Genomic DNA, 21,298 nt, shown 5'->3' with positions numbered 1-21,298 from the left:
ACTTATTACCGGATGTAACTTTTTTCCTTTTAATTATGTTTGCTGGTCATTCCTTTGTTTGGTGGGCTTGTCCTACCTGCTTAGGAACATCTTTCCCTCTTTTGAGGGTTCTTTGATGTATACATCATCTATACCAATCAAAAAGTAAATAAAATAAATTATTTCATATGATTATGTGTACAAAGATCACACCATTTATGGTTGTCGTTTAAAATTTCCATTAGTCATATCCTTTTTTCCAACATTTCTCATTTAAAACCCCCCAAAACCCATATACAGGGGAATACAAAGCTTGAAAAACTAGATGCCAAAGAGGAGTTTCCACATCCACAATGATGCAAACTGTCGAGAATAGGTAAGAGCCAAAGCAGAATGTGGAGGAAACAAAGACCTTTTCAATTGAACAGGTCTTTGATACTAAGGCGGTTCCACTATGGAAGGAACACCTAACCATCAGGGCCTTCATGGTTAGCTTCGTTCTAAGTGTTCTATTTAGCATCATTGTTATGAAGCTTAACCTCACCACTGGGGTCATCCCTTCCCTCAATGTTGGTGTTGGGCTTCTTGGGTTCTTCTTTGTCAAGACATAGACCAAGTTATTGGAGAAATCTGAGTTGCTCAAGCAAGCTTTTACCAGGCAAAAGAATAACATCATTCAAACTTGTGTCGTTGCTTCCTCCGGCATTGCCTTTAGTGGTGGTTTGGGAGTTACCTCTTTGCAATGAGTCATGCTATTGCTAAAGAAATCAACAGAGAACAGAACATTAAGAATACATCTTTGGGATGGATCATTGGGTTTTTCTTTATTGTTAGTTTCCTTGGTCTCTTCTCTGTGGTTCCTCTTCGGAAGATTATGGCCATAGAATATAAATTGGTCTATCCGAGTGGTACTGCAACTGTACATCTTATCAACAGCTTTCACACTCCACAAGGAGAAAAATTAGCTAAGAAGCAAGTCAAGGAGTTGGGAAGTCAAGGAGTTGGGAAAGTTCTTCTCATTCAGTTTCTTGTGGGCATTCTTCCAATGGTTCTTCACTGGAGGGGATGGTTATGGATTCTCAAACTTCCCTACATTCAATCTCAAAGCATTTGAGAGAAGGATGTAATTCGATTTTTCTGCTGCATATGTTGGAACTGGGATGAGTTGTCCTTACCTTATAAACATTTCTATTTTAGTTGGATCGATTCTCTCATGGGGTATTATGTGGCCTCTCATTGAAACCAAAAAGGGCGATTGGTATCCTGCAGATCTTCCCTCTAGTAGCTCCCAAGATTGACAAAGTTACAAGATTTTCATTGCTATTGCCATGATCCTAGGAGATGGTCTCTATAAATAATTGATGGTCCTCTGTCAAACTCTCTCTAGCTTGTTTCAACAATACTCTCACAAAAAACTGGAGATCTTCCCATTGATGGCACCTCTGCTTCCATGAACCCACATCTCTCCTATGATAATGAGCGGCAAACAGACCTCTTCCTCAAAGATCAAATACCATCTTGCGTTGCATTAGAATGCTATGCCACCATCGCTGCCATCTCCGCCAACACACTACCTTACATTTTTCACCAACTCAAGTGGTACCATGTCTTTGTCATCTACATCTTTGCACCGACCTTAGCCTTTTGCAATGCATATGGCTATGGACTCATTGATTGGTCCATAGCCTCAACATACGGGAAGCTTGCCATCTTTACCATTGGTGCATGGTAGGGGTCGCTAATGGTGGAGTTCTCGTAGGTCTTGCAACTTATGGGGTTATGATGAACATTGTTGCCACAGTCTCTTATCTCATATAGGATTTCAAGATTGGGTACCTACCATTAACTTCACTTCGTTCCATGTTTGTGAGCCAGATTATTGGGACTACAATGAGTTGTATTATCTCCCCTTGTGTTTGTTGGCTCTTCTACAAGGCTTTCCATGATCTTGGTGTCTTAGGGTCTCAACACCTTGCCCCAAATGCTCTTGTCTACTGCAACATGTCAATATTGGGGATTGAAGGGTTCTTGAGCCTACCAAAGCATTGCCTTCAACTTTGCTATGCCTTTTTTGCTGCAACCTTTCTTGTGAACTTGATTAGATCTTCAGTAGGAAAGAAATGGGAAAAATTTATTCCACTCCCAATGGCCATGGCTATACCATTCTACCTTGGAGGCTACTTTACAATTGACATGTGTGTTTGGGAGCTTAATACTATTTGTGTGGGGAAAGGTTAACAAAGCCGATGCAGAAGCATTTGGACTTGCAGTGGCTTCTGGTTTGATATGTGGGGGGATGGGCTTTGGAGTTTGCCCAATTCAGTTCTTGCTTTGGCTGGGATTCAACCACCCATCTGCATGAAGTTTCTCACAAGGGAAGCAAATTCCGGTGTTGATAAATTCTTATGCTTTTAAGCCATGCCTTAGTTTATGTTCTAGCTATATATATCTTAGAAAATATCATTTTATCTTTGAAACTCTGCATTTGTATTTACAAAGGTGAACAATGAAGTTCTAATGCATTTGATGTTACCATTAGTTGAAAAAAAAGACTACGAGTACAGAAATTATTCCAAATTAATGGAAGAGCAACATTGTGATTCTAATTTATAAAATAAAACATGATATTCAAAGTTATAATAATTATAGAGGCATAAAACTTTGAGTTATACTATGAAATTATGGGATAGAGTTGTTGAAACTCTCCCGAGACAAGTAATTAGGATTTTGGTTTTATACTAGGAAAATCAACGATATAAGCTATTTATTTATTTATTGAGGAGATCATGGAAAGATGATAGTTTTATGATCATCATAGTGAACTATTGTGGTTTTAGGTATCACTTGTTTTGCATAATGGTTTTCTTTTACCTTTTTATTTCTTTTTGCATATTGGTTTTCTTCACCATTCAACCATTAGGTTGGGGTTTTGCCATCCTGTTAGGGTTTTTCTCATCACATGCATGGTTTTAGTATTTTGTTTTCATATTCTAGTAGATACTTTTTCACCACTTTTTTTTCTTATTTTTTTAGGATTTTTATATATTTTATTTAATATTCCTCTAGGCTTCAGTCCTAAAGGCATTTCCATCATTTTAAACATATTTTATTATGCATGAATTTCTCTTTGTACTTTAAGATATATTGAGTGTGTCGAAGGTTTTTTCTACTGTTTTGGGGTGTTTGTATTGATGTTTTCGTGCATTATCCCTTTTTTCTTTTTTTTTTTTTTTTTTTTTTTTTGAGACAAAAGACTTACCTTTATATTAATAGAAGTTAGCAATGGAGAATCTCTTGTCAACAAAAGAAACATTTACAAAGAAGGCGGGGTGTTGGCCACCAAGTTCTAGAGATTCTTAACTTAGAAGAGCCTACATCTAAGAACTGTCCTCTTTTGTTGAGCAATTTGAAAACAACAGAAGAAAGACCTGAAAAAGAGATAAAATGTCATTTGCAATAAAGAGAGTTTCCCAATCCAGGGAGGAACTAACTCCATTAAAGGATGTGAGAATAAAGATTAGAGATCGGTCTCTTCCTCCTCTATCTTCTAGACAACATGAAGAGGATAAGAAAAAACACGATTTTTGGAGTCGCCACCTAGGATTTAGTGTCTAGAATCCTATTGATAAGCCCAATATTGGTCGAAGGATCAAACTCAAGAAGGGAGTTTAATTCTAGTGAAAGGTTTGTAACACCCTGACCCCGTTAACCTTGCACAATATTGTCCTCTTTGGCCCATAGGCCTCAAGGCTTTAAAGGTCTAGTACTTGTCGTATTCTTAGGTGTTACAACTTCCCCCATTTTGGCACAATGTCCCCATTGTGGCCCCACATGCTGTTGGGGTCTGCTCTGATACCATTTGTAATGCCCCAGCCCCATTAACCTTGCACAATATTGTCCTCTTTGGCCCATGAGCCTCAAGGTTTTAAAATACATTGTGCAATGTTAAAGAGGCTAGAGGTTATCAACTAACCCAGTAATCTCTCCCTAGGCGATGTGAGACTAAAGTTTGCACACCCTCATCGATCTCCCAAACCCCCTGGTACTTGTCGTATTCTTGATGGGGACACCTCACCGATCTCCCAGGCAGGTCTAGTACTTGCCATATTCTTGGGTGTCACAATTGAACGCCCAAATTTTAATTCATATTTCGCCTATTGCAGGAGTATGGGTCTGTGTCAGATTACGAGTGTGGGAAAGTGATTTAGTGCCTAGAACCCTATTGATGAGCCCGATATTGATTGAATGATCAAGCTTGAGTAGGGAATTTAATTCTGCTGAAAGGACTGAACGCCCAAATTTGAATTCTTATTTGGTCTATTGCAGGAGTATGGGTTTGTGTCAGATTACGAGTATGAGAAAATGTTAGGCACCCATCTCGCCCAAAAATTTCGATCTTTTTATCAGATGCTTGGATTTCAAATATTCTCCCCTGAGAAATTTATTACTACTATGCCAATATAAATACTATATTTATTTCAACAAAACCTTAATAAAATGGATATGTATGTATCACATGAAATAATGAAATCTATCATTAACATGTTTTCTTACATGGAATCACAAAATGACATGAAATGATATTTAAAATCACATGCAATCATAGTTGCTTTTCTTATGAAATCACATAAAATGATAAGCTTTTAGTTTTATCACATGAAATGATAAAGTACTTCACCTATCAAATTAAAGAAAGTTAATTTCGATTACATGACATAATGAAACTTAATTTGAACATACATGAGATAATAGAGTTTAGTTCCACTTTATACACATGCAATAATAGACATTACCTTGCATACAAAAATTAATTAGATTTATTTAACTTATCCACCTAAAATAATAAGAAATAACATGTTAGCTAAGTTATATAATCACATAAAATGATAATTATACTACCATGCATGAGGTTACATGAAATAACAAAAGGAACTACATGCTTACTAAATAGGGGAAAATCACCTATTATATAGCTTGAACTTTTGAACAAATTTCTCCAACTCAGGGTCAAAACTTGGTTTTCTTATTTCTTTCCTGGAGGAGTGAGAATTCAGCAGAGCTTCCACTTTATGATATTGGATAATGATTATGGGTTAAGAAATTTGAATAACGCTTCCTCGCTATATGTCAGAAGTGGATTCCAAGTAATAGAAATTGGACAGTGCTTCTGTGCTATGTTGCTCAAATAGGTTCCAAGAAATGAAAAAAAAAAAAAAAAGGGCAGCGCATCTGAGCTATGTAGCTAAAGTGGATTCCAACTAATGGAAAAATGGATAGTGTTTTTGCACTATGTAGTTAAAGTGGAGAAATGAGGAATTTGGAAAATATTTTCCTTAAAGAATTCTTGCCCAAAGGGTTTCCCTCTCTTATAGTAGCCTCCAGCCTTGTCGGGCTAAGAAAAGCTAAGTTGGAACACCTAAAATCCTAAAACCTAACCTCCCAAAGGTCTTGCTCTTGCAGAGTTTATCCCAACTTATCCAAAAGACACCCTTTCCCCTAGTATCTTTCCACCAGAAGTGCCTAAGCATCTTATTAAGTTTCTTGCAAATGGAAATGAGAAGCAAAAATAAAGACGTGGGGTATAGGGGAATGCTAGTGGCAACGGATTTGATTAGAACTTCCTTCCCAGTGGCAATCAATAGGTTTTCTTTCCAACCAGCTAGTTTGGATTGAACACTTTCAACCAAACTTGAGAACAGAGACTTCTGTGATCTACCAAACTCTGTAAGAAGACCAACGTATTTCCCATGGATGGGGACCACTTTAAAATCCAAAATAGTTGGAACCTTCCTTTCAACATTTGGGTATACATTTGGGCTAAAGAGAGCACTAGACTTATTGTAGTTTAATTCCTGGCCTGAAACCTAACATTATTCCCTCAATAAAGGCAAAATAGATCTACTCTCATGACTACTGATTTTAGAAAAGGATCAAACATTCATCAAAGAAGAGCAAATGAGAGACCATATTACCCGATCTTCTGGTTTTGATTCCAGAGATTTGATGGGAGAGCTCAACATGCAAAAGATAGCAGGATAATGCTTCTTGACAGGTGATGAAAACATAAGAGCTGAGAGGGCACCCCTGGTGGACCCCACAATAGAAATGGCCTGGCCAATAATGCTACCATGAACCTTGATGTGGTAAGATACAATGGAAGCACACTGCATGGTCCACTGAACCCATTTCTCAGCAAACCCAAGAAGCTTAAGGAGGACAAGTTCAATAGATCATCTTTCTATCCAAAAAAAAAACTTAAATATGCCTCCTATGTTTCATATTTACTAAAATTTACCTTCAAATACACCTCTTCTTAGGTTAGTCGTTAAGTGCAATAAATCTATACCAGCATGCATAGATAATTACTTGAAGAAATTGATCAAAAAATCTCACCAAAATATCGAAAATACTTAAATTTTCAATTTTAGGACAAAAAAAAAAAGGAACTTGCAATCAAGATTTTAAATATTAAATAAATCTCTTGTAAATAATCTCATACACCAAGATGCTCATATGACCAATCCTAATCATTTCAAGTTTTTAGTTACAAAATCTGTTACAACTGCAAAGATTTTCAAAATGTGTTTTCCCTAAATTTTTTGGAATGTGCCTAATACAGAAACAAATGCAAGGATGGATCAGTGCCCTCTATGAACATGTCACTAGATACAATTGGATTTTTTTACATATTTGTTCTCTCTCTCTCTCTCTCTCTCTCTCTCTCTCTCTCTCTTCCCTTTGAGAAATTTTTTGGGCAATATTTTTTTCTGATAGTTATATTTGGGCCATTCAAACAGGTAGGATTGTAGGATATGTGATTATTGTGTGATATTGTGATGGAGAAAGGAACAAGAGTGATAGGTGTTTTGTTAACAGAATAAAAGACAAAGTTACACTAGAAACTACAATTCGTCCCAATCACCAAATCTGAGTAAGTGAAGGGGCCCAGCCCAGTCAGATTATGGGCCCTTGTTAGGAAATGTCCAAAAATAAAATGGGCCTAACCTTGCTGTTATTTCTATTAAAAAAACATAGTCGGAATCAGTGATAGCCACTGGAGCAGCCCACCATCCGTCATTGATAGTGATGGATCCTTTGTCCATTGGAGGACTATTTGGATTCTCCCCAGCAGGGTTTTATTCAAGGTATTGCAACCGGCATCAGTCACTACCAATATGATGCCGAGATTGATATTTATCCATATCGGCCATATCAGGGAGATACAAGATCAAGAACCCCATTTTTTTTTTAAATATAAAAACAATCAGATCGATATCGGTAAGGTATCGATATCAGTTGTGCAAGAACCGATACATACAGGCAATCTGATAGTGAAAACAATAGCCATTGTTACATAATCCAATTCAAATATCTGGGCGGGGTCAGGTTTATGAAAGCACAGGCTCTGCTCGAAGTCACCAAGGTTCAGTAGCCCTAGGGTCAGTTAAAACATCTCAGCCCGGCCTTGTCCTGCTCAAGGCGGCCTGAGTTTGGCCTTATTTTTATATTTTTCAAGTTAATTTTTACACAAAAATATAAAAATAATAATAATAATATTTATTTAACCTAGATATGCATATGATTTCTAGTAAATCAATGGTATATGTATATTATGATATTCAATTCATGGCCCAAAGCCTGAATTGATCTAAAATAAATTAGGATATTTTAAATATATATCAGAGTTCAACCCATTGCCCCAGCTTAGGCCTATCTTGGCCTAACCCCGGGCCTGGAATTACAACCCTAGCTAGCTGGCCACTATGTTGAAAAGCTCAACCCCATCTCTAGAATTCTCAGTAGTGCGTTGGGTGGGCCGGAGCTCTTGGGGCCAAATTTACACCCTTACTATTGTGCAGGTGGACCCCCTCAAAGCCCGTTTAAAGCTGGTTAAGAGCGTTTTACTAAGCTTTGACAATTTCTGGACGCATGGTCAAAATATTGAAGGATTATAATGGTCGTATTCCCCTAAGACAGATTTCATGCAAAAAAAGTCGTGTATGAATCCTACTTGAAATAGGACTTCACACATCCAAGATCAGAATCTGAAATTTACTACAGAGTTGGATGGAGAAGAAATTCAATTGGAAAAATTTGGAATCAGATTTGTGATTAGAACAGAAAATTTGCAGAAATTCCAGATTTGGAACTTTCTTGTCGATGGCAAAAGGAAAATAGAAGAATCCGCAAATCCAGAGTAGCAAATCAGTTGCACAAGAACATGAGTTATGGGAAATTCCAGAACTTTACAAGTTAATAAACAGAAATTAAACAACTGGGCTTCACACCTTGGTTCAGACACCTACTAGCCTTGGTAAAATACGAGGGTTTCTTCACCAATGGAGAAGGAGAGCAGCAGTGACCTTTTCAATTGAAATTCCCGTACAATGCTGGCCTCCCTTGTAGACTTATATTGAAAACTCAAAACAGAGACTCCCACACTAGAAAAGGAAAATCCTACTAACTCAATCCTTAACTAATAAGGAGATTTATCCTGTTCAAAGATAAATGTATCATTAGCACGTTTTAAAGCCCGATTAAGGCCCGTTTAATTCAATCAAAGACTAGTATCTCATCGACAGTTTATAAATGGAACTATGCTTAGCATAAGAGGTTCGATTACTTAAAGGGGTCAATCATGGTGCAAGCTCTAAAACTGAGGAAGCGTGATTAGACCCGACTGACACTAGATTGGCCCGATCGATTGACATCCCTACTCGAAAGTGGGATAAAATCCTAGGACATGATGACAAAATGTTCATTGAATTTACACATTAATATAACTGCCATCTACTAGATAAAGTTGCAGTTATAGTAAGAGTGGTGGAATTGATTATAAAAAATATGCGTGCAAGAACCTTGCCCCTTGCAGAATATCATTTCAACATTGTAAAGAGTCTAATTGCAAGTAAGAAATTTTATCGTGAGGGAAGTAAAGCTTCTATCACATTTCCACAGGAGTTCCACAGTAATTCATGCAATGGTACGTCATACCATTATACATGACAAAAATGGTGAAGGATACTCCAAAATGGTGTAACTCCCAAATTCAATAGCTTTATCACATTTTTTTTTTATCATGATGCAATAATTGATTCATGTATCTATCTCTCTTCTCAAATTCAAAATTTTTTTTAATTTATTTTATTTTCTATTCATTTCTTAACAACCAAACATGACCATTGAATAGTTGGTGAACTATTCATTTAGACAACAACAAATTCAGCCTTATCATAACTTAATGGGATCGCCTATGTTGTGTCAAGAAATTGCACATAGGCAGTCTTCATATTCTGCACAGAAGAACAAACACGAGAGAGTGAGTGTCGAGCTGATTCGACGAGGGACTCTCCAATGCCTAAGTCAAATTCTTCACAGATAGAAAGTTTCAGTAAGAATGGAAAAATATCAATCCTCTAGAAAGAGATTTACTTGGGTTCTTATAGTTGAAGATGGCAACCATCGATTGAGAGTCCCACTTTGGTAGCTTCCTCTTACAGGTAGGAGTCTGAATATAGTAAAAGTTGTAATAGGAAAGCGATATGGAGGATGCTGCCATTATGAGAACTCCTTGTATTGGCCATATCCCGGAGAATATGGCGAGATTTCCTTCCTTCAAGGGGAAATTCAACATTTTAGTGAGAATCCCACTAGGATTCGTTCTGTAACGTACATCCTGTGAATCAGGTTTGGCTAATCCCTTTTTTGGGACATATCTTGATGGTGGTCTATTGAGGTTTTAAGCCAAGCGGCAAAGGATAAATGGCGTGGTTATCGAGCTACTTGCCTCGAGCAATAGATCCTGTGTCTGTTGTCCGATGTATAGAGTTCCTGGGAACCTGTTATTCAATCCAAGCTCATACAGTTGGGTTCATTCAATAATTCGGGCAGCCATGTGAGTGACCGGCACGTGACGTCTCTTCCACCTTGGTATTGGCCTAGTTGTTCGGCGATTGATGCTCCCTTAACTATTTCGACCAATTGGCTTCTGTCTTGGGCGTCTGCCCGAGGTTGAGTGAACCATGGACAACCTCGTTAGGCCTAGGCTGTTCAACTATCTCCACATTGCTCGGTAGGTCATGTTATTACTGGTCGCATATTTTGGCCACAACAACCTACATGGATCAATACAAAACAAAAATAAGGAAAACATATGTCCAAATAAAAAAGAAGGGAATGAAGAGATGAAAAGATAGTAGATGAAATAGAAAGGTGAGGGTAGAAAGATGAAAGTAAGAGTAAATATGCACAACTGATCACGTCAAGAAATTCTCAACTAAATGGGTTCAACTATATGAATATTTTCCTTTCAATAGACTCTATCCAATATCATACATGAGTCAAGACCGGGACAATCCAAATCATTCCCAACAACTTTTCCTAATATCATCTTTGGTCGAACCTGATCCGTGGTCTTTTTGCCCCCGGTCCCAACTCTTTGAGCGCTTCATTCAGACATGTTCCGTTACCCAAAAAAGAATTCAGTCATGTTCTTAAAAATTCTGTTTAATTATTGTTAAGACAACAGTGTCCAAGTGTTTAACAGTAAACCCACCGGTACTACACAACCCGCGGACTTCACGTCTTCAATCTCACCAACCCCTCTTCCCCACCAACCCATTTTTTCTATTATTTATCCTTAATCCATGTCACCCTCCGCCTCTGCACTTCACCACCGTTCACCAGAGAAAGAGAGTAAATCGGAGAGTGTCTTATAGACCCTCTCTCTCTCTCTCTCTCTCTCTCTCTCTCTCTCTCTCTTGGATTCTACTCCATGGCTTCTTCTGCAACTCTTCCAACCCTTCGCTTCTCTCTTAAACCTTCTACTAGCCCCTGTCTCTCTCCATCGGATACATGCCATCTGTTTCTCCGGTGCCGGAATCCAACTGTGTCATATCCTAGGCCTTCATTACTCTCCTCCGGTTTGTTGGGGAGTAATCGGATCGTGGATCCTGTCTTGAAATGTGATCGAACTCGATCCACGGTGTCGGCAACGGCAACTCCGGCTGAGGTAATGGAGCAGTCGCCGCCTAAAACCGACTCTAATGTTTCTACTATTGTTGATGTCAATTTGGGGGATCGAAGCTATCCCATATATATTGGAACCAGACTTCTTGATGAACCCGATCTTCTTCAGCGGTAATTCCATTATTTTTCCTTTTCCCTATATCTTATTCTTCATTTCTAGTTGAATTCATCTCTTGGTTAATTTATGCTTCTCATGGTTTCATCTTGCGATCGAGGTCTGCAAGTCTGTACCAATTGCGGATTTCAATTGTTATTTTTATCTTAAGATTCCCTGTCTCTTTGTTCCTTCTAGTCTGATCTAGGTCGCAAAAGTAAACCCAGATATTGCAATCAATTCGTTATGCCTTTTTTTTTTTTTTTTTTTTTTTTTTTTTTTGGTTTTTAAAGAAACGAATGGAATGGGTTTTCTTGTGTTTTCAGTCTCTGGGTTCAATATAATGTTGTTATTTTCTCAGACATGTTCATGGGAAGCGAGTTCTCGTGGTCACCAACACTACAATTGCACCATTGTACCTTGATAAAGTTATTAATGCTTTGACTGCTGGAAACTCAAAAGTTTCTGTTGAAAGTGTGATTTTACCAGATGGTGAGAAGTATAAGGACATGGTAGGTTTTTGAAGACTTCGATCATGGTAATTCTTTTGTCATAGGAGGAATCTTTATTAATTTGGCTACTTTTTATATTCTCTCTAGGATACTCTCATGAAGATCTTCGACAAGGCCATTGAGTCGCGATTGGATCGACGCTGTACATTTGTGGCCCTTGGAGGCGGTGTGATTGGTGATATGTGTGGTTTTGCTGCTGCTGCTTTTTTACGTGGTGTAAACTTCATTCAGATTCCAACCACTGTAATGGCCCAGGTCAGCCAGAGGTCCTCTCTTCCTTTCTCTTTTCATCAAGCATTGTCTATCTGGTTGATGTTTGAAGTGCCTTTCTACAGGTAGATTCCTCTGTGGGTGGCAAAACTGGAATAAACCATCGGCTGGGGAAGAACTTGATTGGTGCTTTCTACCAGCCCCAGTGTGTGCTTGTAGATATTGACACGTTAAACACGTTACCTGATAGGGAATTAGCTTCAGGTCTTGCTGAAGTTGTTAAATATGGGCTTATTAGGGATGCAGAGTTTTTTGAATGGCAAGAGAAGAATATGCAGGCCTTATTAGCAAGGTATCGGACTCACTGATACTTGTCTGATCTTCCAAAATTTTCCAGGGAAATATCTTTTACTAATTGTGGGATATGGAATGCCTTTTGTGATTTTAAGTCAGATATACTAGGCTTACTAGCAATTTCCTAATTTTAGTTCAATTTTTTACATTTCATATTAATGTTAAGGCTAGGTATGACTACCCAACCCCAACAAGTAACTCCAAATAAAATAAAGAAATCAAGTCTGATATCTAAGTATAGGCAGCAAACATCAAAAACCAAGGTTGGTTTATCGCAGGCAGCAGTTAGGTCATAAAACCCTGAAATTTCAAGAACACCAGAACATCAACAAGCAGCCACTTGATGAACCTCAGACTCCTATCGAATATGGGTTCTAAGGAGGTGACTAGGTCCTACAAATCTAAGCCACAACTGCTGAGTGCTGGCCTGATGTGTAGTTATCAACATGGAACCAAAATAGAAACAAGAGGACGGAATTAGTAACAAACTCAAATACCATGCATCAGAATATTGGATGGGCTTGAAACCTCTATGGAAGGGAAGGTCTGAGATGTTGTTTGGTCCTTCAAAATATAGGCAGCGACTGGTGACAGAGTTGGTAGATACCAGCACTCGAAATTGATGAAGAAGAATGCCAATCTGATCAGCAGCAGATCAGAAACCAGTGGAGGACTTCAATGAGAACTCCAGTACCTATCAGATAGCCTCAGTTATGCACAGCAAACAGAGATTAAGAAAGGGAGAAGAAGAGGAATCGATGGATAGAAGGGGGATGGGGATAGATGGCTATCTCAGCCTTGGCATCTCACCTAACATGGACTCTCTCAGTGGGAGACTCTCTTAGGACAATGATCTGCACAAAAGCGAGCTTTCAATCTTCATTGGGAACTACTAAGAGTTGATACATTATATAGGCAAGGTTGTTTGCCTCAAAAGAAAGTAATAAGTAGAAACATAAGAGAAAAAAGGAAACAAAGAAACTTAGAAACTCCTAAAACAAGTAACTAAGCTTGTTTATCCTAGACTAACTAACCAAAAAGGAAAGATAATATACTGTTTTACAAAAAAAAAGGAAACAAAGCTAAAAGGAAATAAATCTTCTGACTGTCCAAGGCATCAAAACAGTATAAGAAGGTAGAAACTTTTGAGATGGAAACCAATATATAATATCCTAACAACTATTAGCAGCATCCCATCCAAGGCAACTGTAGATATTGGGCCCCAAAGTACTGTTCACGTGAACAGTACCTCATGAATAGTACCCGTGTGAACAGTAACCGTCTTCTTTGTGCTTTGCTCTACATCAGATATTCAAACTCAATCCAGTATCCCATGGATATTGCTTTTAAAGATTCACATGTTCTTATCCCTAAATCTGAATCCGTTGGTATTTGGTTAATTTAATCTCTTATGTTTTCATATTTAAAATAAGAAATAACATTGGCTGTTCAATCTACAGAATTAAGGACTTCAATCTGTTTTATGTAGTATGCTTGATTGATAACATTCATAGTGTTATCCCTTGAGATAACAAGATTTTTCTTCATATCTTATTAACTGAAATTGGACTCTACTCTCTAGAGAAAATTGTTATACTAGCAGTGCCCAAAAGAATTCTATAATGGGAAGAAATTATTAATAGATTCTTATATATTTTATGCTTCTACCATGATCAGTCATTTTTACCCCAACTTGTAGGTGTAGGAAAAGAGAGGTTAAAGGTGTTGAGATAGAAGATTATTTTTCTTTGCTTTTTTTTTTTGGGGGGGGGGGGGGGGCGGGGTGGTGGTGGGGAGTAATGTAAAGCTGAGTTGAAAAGTCAAACCAGCTCACAACAGCAGGATTTTTAAACCAAAGAACAGTCAATATCCAAAGTAGAACAGCAACACAAAGCAGCTCAGGATTAAAAGGGAAAACCAAGTCTATAACAGCCAATCGATTACAGAACTGTTAAGAATCTGTGAACAGAATTAACAGTAGATGATAGGGCATTAACAGGAACTGTAAGAGGCCTAAATCCGGATGATGATATGATCCAACACCCAAAGAAACCAACAGAAATCAAGGCAGATGTATTGATTTCAAATCTGGGCAGAATAGGTCAATAGAAGACAAAATTGGTGAGATTTTGAATATCTCCCAATTGGCTGGTCAGAATTGGACCAGGTTTGGATCAAAGGTAGTACTAGGTGGGAGGGAGGTTCGATCCAATTTTCAGCCACAGAGGATGGCTGAAAGTGTTTCAGGCAGCAGGGGATCAAATAGGGAACTAAGAAGATTTCCTGGGTAGAACTGTGGAAGAAGACAGGATCAGTTAGCTGTAGATGGTTGCAGCAGTAGCAGATTCTTGACTAATTGAGTGGAAGAGAAGATAAGCAAAAGAAGAGGACTTCTCGGGCTTCCCACCTCAGGACAACTAATTTGTTTATCAAAATCGTTCTAGCTTTGGGAGCTGCCTCTTCTTTATTTATAATGTTGATGGGGGAGATAAATACAAAATAGAAGGTTCCTCAAGAAGAGGAAACCTTAATGTAGTCTCCTAATACAATACTTACTAAAAGCTGAAATTAGAAACTAGCTGAAAAGAAAACTAACTACTAATGACTTGACTCAACTAATAACTTGACTCTTAAGAAAACAAATATAACTTAAATTAAACCCAACTTAAAAGGAAACTAATGAAAAAAGAAACAAATTAGTAATCCCGTATGCAACCTTAAAGCCCCTCTTTTAGGCCCACAAAAGTGGCCTATTACATTCAAAACACATGGGATCAAAGGCCCAACATGTATGGAACCCAACCCTAGGCTTATTCCTAATAAAACAAGCCTTAGTTTGGTGAAGAATCTGCATCAGTGTGTGTCTAAACATTAAAAGTAGAAAAATTTGTTAGTGGAAGAAATTTAATCTCATTTACTTCTTCCGGTTGGATTGGAAACGTGCTTCCTTTATCCATATTTATAAATTAGATATTTTGCATGGAAAAATTATTTCATGGCTGTCCCATGGTCAAAGTGTGAACCGAAGAAAATGAGAATACTTGTATCTCCTTCAGAATTGTCTGGCTTCACAATGAAATCATGGCAGGATATCCTCTCGTCTGTAATAAATCCACAACAATTACCTATGTTGACTTATGACTCTGACAATATCAGAAAAGATGGACCAGAAATAGCAATGTTGAAGAGGAAGAGAGAAGAGAGTAATAGAATGCCTATAGAGTAGAACAAAATGTATCTATTGGCAGTCCCCTCACCATGTTATATATTAGGTTAAAATAGTGCAAAGACAAGTATACCCCTTTGTCCTTGTGATAAACTAAACAAAATATGGACAATAAAATGGACCCAGTACAAGTACACCCTCTGTGCTCTGGTACATCTTAACAATCCCCCATATAAAGTTTCCTTACCAAAAGTTCGAACTGGTACGTGGAGGGACTCCCAGTTGTATAAGGGGGACTGTAGGCTAATTTTTAACTAATGTGGGACTAAACTCCCAACACTCCCAGCATGTGTGGCTGTACATACTGTGGACACATGGATACGGTGAAAACCCACTCTGATACCATGTGACAATATCAGAGAAGATAGACCAGAACCAGCATTGTTGAAGAGGAAGAGAGAAGAAGAGAGGAATAGACTGCCGATAGAGAAGAACATAATGCATCATTCAGCAGTCTCCTCACCGTGTTATGTATTAGGAGGTTACGATAATTAGAACCTGCAAGGCAAGGATATCTCTATGTACTTGCGATAGACTAAAGATGATAAATTAAACCCAAGGACAAGTATACCCCCCTGCAGTACATATTAACAATGACCAATACTGGTTTAAACTCAATGAGTTGTCAAACAAGTGTGGATGGAGCATCGTTAGCAAATTCGGATTTGGGAATTATTCGGACGGAGAATTATTTGGAATAATTCGGACGATTAATTTAAGGATTCGGTCAAAAAAGCGGTCAAAAAATCTTATTGGGGTTTTTTTTTTTTTTTTACAATTGTTTTTTTATTTTTTTATTTTTATTTTTGGTTTTTTTTTTTAAATAATGTTTAAATGGACCGAATAATTCGGTTTAATTCGGATTCGGTCCGAATTATTCGCGATTTGTATTCATTTTGGAAAAAGTCGCGAATTTTAAAGAATTTTATTTTTAATTCGGATTCAGTCCGAATTTTTGATAAAATTCTTTAAAATTCGGTTCGGCCGAATAATTCGTGAATTATTCGGCCGAATTGATAACTATGGGATGGAGTATGGACAAAAGCCTTAACCAGAAGCACTTAAGTGGACACTGTTTTCCTCACCTTCCACACACACACACACAAAAATTTGTTTTACTTGACAAGTTATTTTGGTTAATTGTGGTTTCCTCTGATACTCTACCCTTATTCACAATAGTATCATGGATTTGTTGTAGGGACCCAAGTGCACTGGCTTATGCTATCAAGCGATCATGTGAAAACAAGGCTGAAGTTGTGGCCTTGGACGAAAAGGAAGGTGGAGTGAGGGCAACATTGAACTTGGGTCATTCATTTGGCCATGTGAGTTTATGCTTTAATTAGTCATTATATTCCTTTGGTTCTTTGCTTTATTTTTGCTTGCAAATAAGTCTGTAAATTTGATGGGTTTTTCAAAAACTCTTTACAGAACCCTTAGCTTGTAAGTATTATTTCCTGGCTTTTGTCTTACAAAATTAAGGTACTTGGAAAACTGGCATTGAGCGCTATCCATATTGATTTCTTCTCATTTAATTGAATGCTTTTCTCCAGGCAATAGAAACGGGGTTTGGCTATGGCCAGTGGCTCCATGGAGAAGCTGTTGCAGCTGGCACGGTACTGCACTCAACCTCACTGATTTTTATCTTCAATCTCATTTTTTCTTGAGCCACTGAAGAAAGCACATCTTTGGCTGTTTGCAGGTCATGGCTGTGGACATGTCGTATCGCCTTGGCTGGATTGATGAATCAATCATGAAGCGTGTCTACAATATTTTGCAACAGGCAAATCTACCCACTACCCCACCTGAAGTTATGACTGTGGAGATGTTCAAATCTTACATGGCGGTAATATATGCAATTTTATGCAAATTTTCCTGCCTTGATGCTGAAACTTGTTTGGTTCTGAACGTACTTTTCTATTCTTTTGGCACTGTAGGTTGATAAGAAAGTCGCCAATGGACTACTTAGACTTATCCTCCTGAAAGGTCCTCTGGGTAACTGTGTTTTTACTGGAGATTATGATAGAAAGGCCCTAGATGACACTCTGCGTGCATTTTGCAAGTCTTGACATAACCCCAATGGAGTTCATTCCCAAGCATGTGTAGCTTTCACCTCAATTTTTTTTAATGCAGGTTGCTATTTCCCAGCATTCAAATTGTGATGGCTGCTGCCCTTGGCCTTCAACAAAACCATTGAGAGCCTTTAGGCTGCACTTGTGTAGTGTCTAAAAGATTTTACAGTTAATACCTGTTGATTTGTATGTAATACTTAAGGCATGATCACATATATGAGTAATGAATTTATCTCCAAGTTATTGTACTTCTTTTTGCCCTGTCCTGCCCATCATTACTTTTCCATTCTGAGAAATGTTTTGCGTAGTAATTTCTGAGTACATATCCTTTTGAAATGGAGAAACCATATGTGGCCTTGTGAAGGAAAACCTTCAAATGGTTATTGAGACAGGTAAGAACATTAATCAACACACTCGAGTGGAATAGGCTTATTGTCGAGGGCTTGTCTGGGATTAAAATAGATGGAAAGCTTTAATAGCATGTACCGATAATTACGGGTGGAGTGCCTTCTTATGATTCCCAATCTTTCTACCCATGCAGCAAGCATGCTGGCTCAACCACTGAGGCAGACTTGGGAGTAGTCATTGTGGGATTAAAGTAACTAATATGGCTTCATAATCCCCAATTATTAGTTAATTAGTGAATGTTTATTTCCAGTAGACATGCTATTTCAGTTCTTCCATCTCCATCTACTTCTCCTATGATACCATGACTAGATTGAGCTCTCAATCAAGGTGGTTAGTTTGACGGTTTGACCTATACACAATGAAAGAGATTATTATAGGCTCTGCAGATGTTCTTGAATGGAAAATAGAGCATCTTGGTTTCAGTGGTTAGTTTCAAGAAACCAGAGCTTAATTTGTTGGGAGTTGATACAATTGGGTAAAGGTGAAGTGAATTTAATGAGAAATCTGACTTGTTTCACTGTTTAGTTGGTGAAGCGGAGAGGTGGTAGTGCTTATCTTGAAAAAAAATCCAGGTTTTCGGGTGCTATTTTGGCAATCTCCTAGAGCAGGTTCCATTGATCGAAAAACTCTTTGTTATCTATTTTTGTTTCCTGTTATCTTTTTAATAATTTATAAAGGTGGAAATCTCATTCCTATTGATGCTTTTGTGTGTACTCTCATTGGCTCTGTATTAGTGTAAGGACCACACTGCCTTGTTAGAGATTCCCTCTCCCTTTCTTCAAACTACTCTAAACAAAATTTCAATGCACTATATTCACCAAAAGACAGATCACATTGATTTGAATTTCAATTCATGATTACATGATGATTATGAATAACACATACACTAAATCCATCATTAACATCACATCTACATGGCAATTGTGATTGGCTTTTAAATGTTTGGGAGTTTTAGATATGACTTATAGTGAAAAAGTTTCCACGACGTTAGGGTACTATTTCCCTCTCACATTGGGGCTTCTTGATTTTCTTTCTACTTTGACCATGTGAGTTCCATGTGGGTGATACCTAGGGGTGTCAACCGGTCGGGCCAGTTCGGTTTCGATCGGGCTTAATCGGGCTTGAAGACTTTCAAAGGCTACACCGTGTCCGCCCATTTAACTAATCGGGCTTAGTTATTGAGGGCATGGTACGCTTTATATTCGGTCGGTCGGCCTCGGGCTATAATCGGGCCACCTTAATCGGGCTTTAGTTGGGCCTTAACCGGGCTACGGACATGTTTAATGTTAAACAGGCTTTAATCGGTTTTTAAACGGACCCTCTTTAAAATGTGCTCTTATATTCCAGCCCACTCATGCAAGCCCAAAAAAATGACAATTAATTAATAAATGATACCAAATATAACCATTATTTAAAATGTGAACATGTTTTTACTTTTTAGTTTTTAATTTTTAATTTGGGGGGTAAAATAGGTATTCTACAATCATTAAAGGGTCGGGCTAGGCCGGTGCACAATAGGCCGGTCTCGGTTGGGTGTTAAACGGTTGGTCTCGGTCGAGCGCCCGACGGTCCAAGTAGCAAAACCAAGACCGACCGTTTATAAACGGGCCGGGCTCAAGCCCGACATGTTTAACAAACGGTCCGGGCCGGTCCGGTCTATAAACGGTCGGTCCCGATCTATTTAGTCGGTTCAGGCCACGAATTGACACCCTTAGTGATACCATTCTTTGCACCACTAGTAACCGCATGTCCTTGAATTCTAATTTTTTTTTTTTTTGTCTTTTGCTAACGACGGGTATCCAAGCCTTTGGTTTGACTAGTCCCGCAAATCCATACTGACCCCACAATCGCATGAATCATATCATATCAAGGGGTTGAATAAGAATCATTCAATTTTCATCGAAAGCAATAAAGAGCATTAAACACCCCGTGTGAGTGGCCCCAATGAGGTAAGAGGAATTGAACTCATAACCATACATTTCCTAAGACATAGATCCCTTACCAACTCAACTATCCCTTGGAGTTTAATCATTCAGTCATCGAGGGAACTGGAATGTTCTAAAGGATCATTGGACCACATCCACATTATTTTTCTGCTTTTCTCAAGCCTCACTGTTTGGTGATGTGACGTTGCAGACATCTAAGTAGGAGTTGGAGATTTGGAGCTTTGAAACACCATAGGTTATCAGTATCCCAAACCCATCAATGAATCCACCATCACGACTTTGGTGAGTGGTTACAACTGATCAACTAATAACGTAGAATACAGAAGGGTGTAATCAATGAGCCTCAACTTTTGTTATCCTTTGTTTGGCTCAACACCCTGGCTGTGGGCCTCTGGCTATGGCCTTCCCCTTCCAACAGGTATTGCTCTCTCTCTCTCTCTCTCTCTCTCTCAATGGACAGGACAGACAGGAATGCCCATATGCCCAAGTGCCAATCCTATATTCCTTGTGCTTTAACACATGCATTGGTATTAAGCATTTATGATTTGTTTCTGTCTGAGGGAATGGGAGTAGGAGTCCCTCCCTCCCTCCCTTCCTACCTAAGATGCTATGATTGCTAAAGCATCTTCTAGTTGTTGTCCATGGCAATTTTCCTTCCTGAAATGGGTCAATGATCAATTATGGTGATCAATAGTGAACATGAACCGTGCTGCTCTTGTGGTATTTCTCAACCAAAAGTGGTCCTAGAAAAAAGGGTGAAGAGAGATCATGTATGTACTACTACACCAAACAACGAATGCATTTATTTTAGTGTCGGTACAACTATGAATGCATTATTTCCTTCCTCAAATGTCAATATTATTTCCCCATTTTTTATTGGGACTTTTTAATATTCATTTAAGAAAATAATAATAAATAAATAAATAAATAAATAATTTGTGGTTTTTAGTTAGTGGATCTACCTCTATCCATATTATTATAAAATGGGAGAAGTTTCCTTCACCACAAGGTGAATATCACGGTTCAATGAAAGGCTCGGAATACCCCCCCTCTTCTCCTCAATAATGGCCAAGGTGAGTAGATTCATGTTCATCATGTCCTTAGGAAAACTCAGTCCTTACAAAATTAAACTTTAAAAGCATCACCTAGATTATGGTTTAGCCGGACCCTTAAAATATAGTTAATTTCATTTTCAAATCAGTCCAACCTTGAGATCTAATCAGGTTGGTTTATGGAGCTTTTAAGGGGATTGGACATCCAATCCACCTGATTAACTTGGTCTTCTAGTACTTGTTTGGTATTTTATTTAAATTATATTTAAAAATAATTAAACCTTTAACTATGGAAACACATGACAACAAAGAAAATAAAATAAAGGAAGAGATGTACATGTGGCTAAAGACGGTGCTCCGTACACACTCAAAGAAGAGTTAGGCAAATACAATTATGAATAAAGTAAACATAAATACGTG

General features: G+C 38.1%; 1 protein-coding gene and 1 pseudogene across 1 annotated transcript; both read left to right on the top strand.

The window, feature by feature from the left end:
- Positions 1–706: 706 nt before the first annotated feature.
- Positions 707–2,421, top strand: LOC122072964 (annotated as a pseudogene).
- Positions 2,422–10,559: 8,138 nt separating this feature from the next.
- Positions 10,560–17,720, top strand: LOC122074519 (3-dehydroquinate synthase, chloroplastic-like). Its single transcript, XM_042639379.1, has 8 exons — positions 10,560–11,118; positions 11,463–11,613; positions 11,701–11,868; positions 11,949–12,175; positions 16,602–16,725; positions 16,954–17,016; positions 17,103–17,246; positions 17,338–17,720. The coding sequence occupies exons 1-8, from the start codon at positions 10,754–10,756 to the stop codon at positions 17,467–17,469; spliced, it is 1,374 nt and encodes a 457-aa protein (XP_042495313.1). The 5' UTR covers positions 10,560–10,753; the 3' UTR covers positions 17,470–17,720.
- The last annotated feature ends 3,578 nt before the right edge of the window (positions 17,721–21,298 follow it).

The sequence above is a fragment of the Macadamia integrifolia genome, chromosome 3, assembly GCF_013358625.1.
Source record: "Macadamia integrifolia cultivar HAES 741 chromosome 3, SCU_Mint_v3, whole genome shotgun sequence".
NCBI lineage: Eukaryota > Viridiplantae > Streptophyta > Magnoliopsida > Proteales > Proteaceae > Macadamia > Macadamia integrifolia.
This window is presented reverse-complemented; position numbering and strand designations above follow the sequence as displayed.

What these genes read in the sequence shown, in the direction of transcription:
- LOC122074519 (XM_042639379.1), top strand. Translation starts at nt 10,754, where the DNA reads ATGGCTTCTTCTGCAACTCTTCCAACCCTTCGCTTCTCTCTTAAACCT. An exon ending in GTGAGAAGTATAAGGACATG is followed by an intron (nt 11,614 to 11,700) that starts GTAGGTTTTTGA and finishes TATTCTCTCTAG; the next exon opens with GATACTCTCATGAAGATCTT. An exon ending in TGGGTCATTCATTTGGCCAT is followed by an intron (nt 16,726 to 16,953) that starts GTGAGTTTATGC and finishes GCTTTTCTCCAG; the next exon opens with GCAATAGAAACGGGGTTTGG.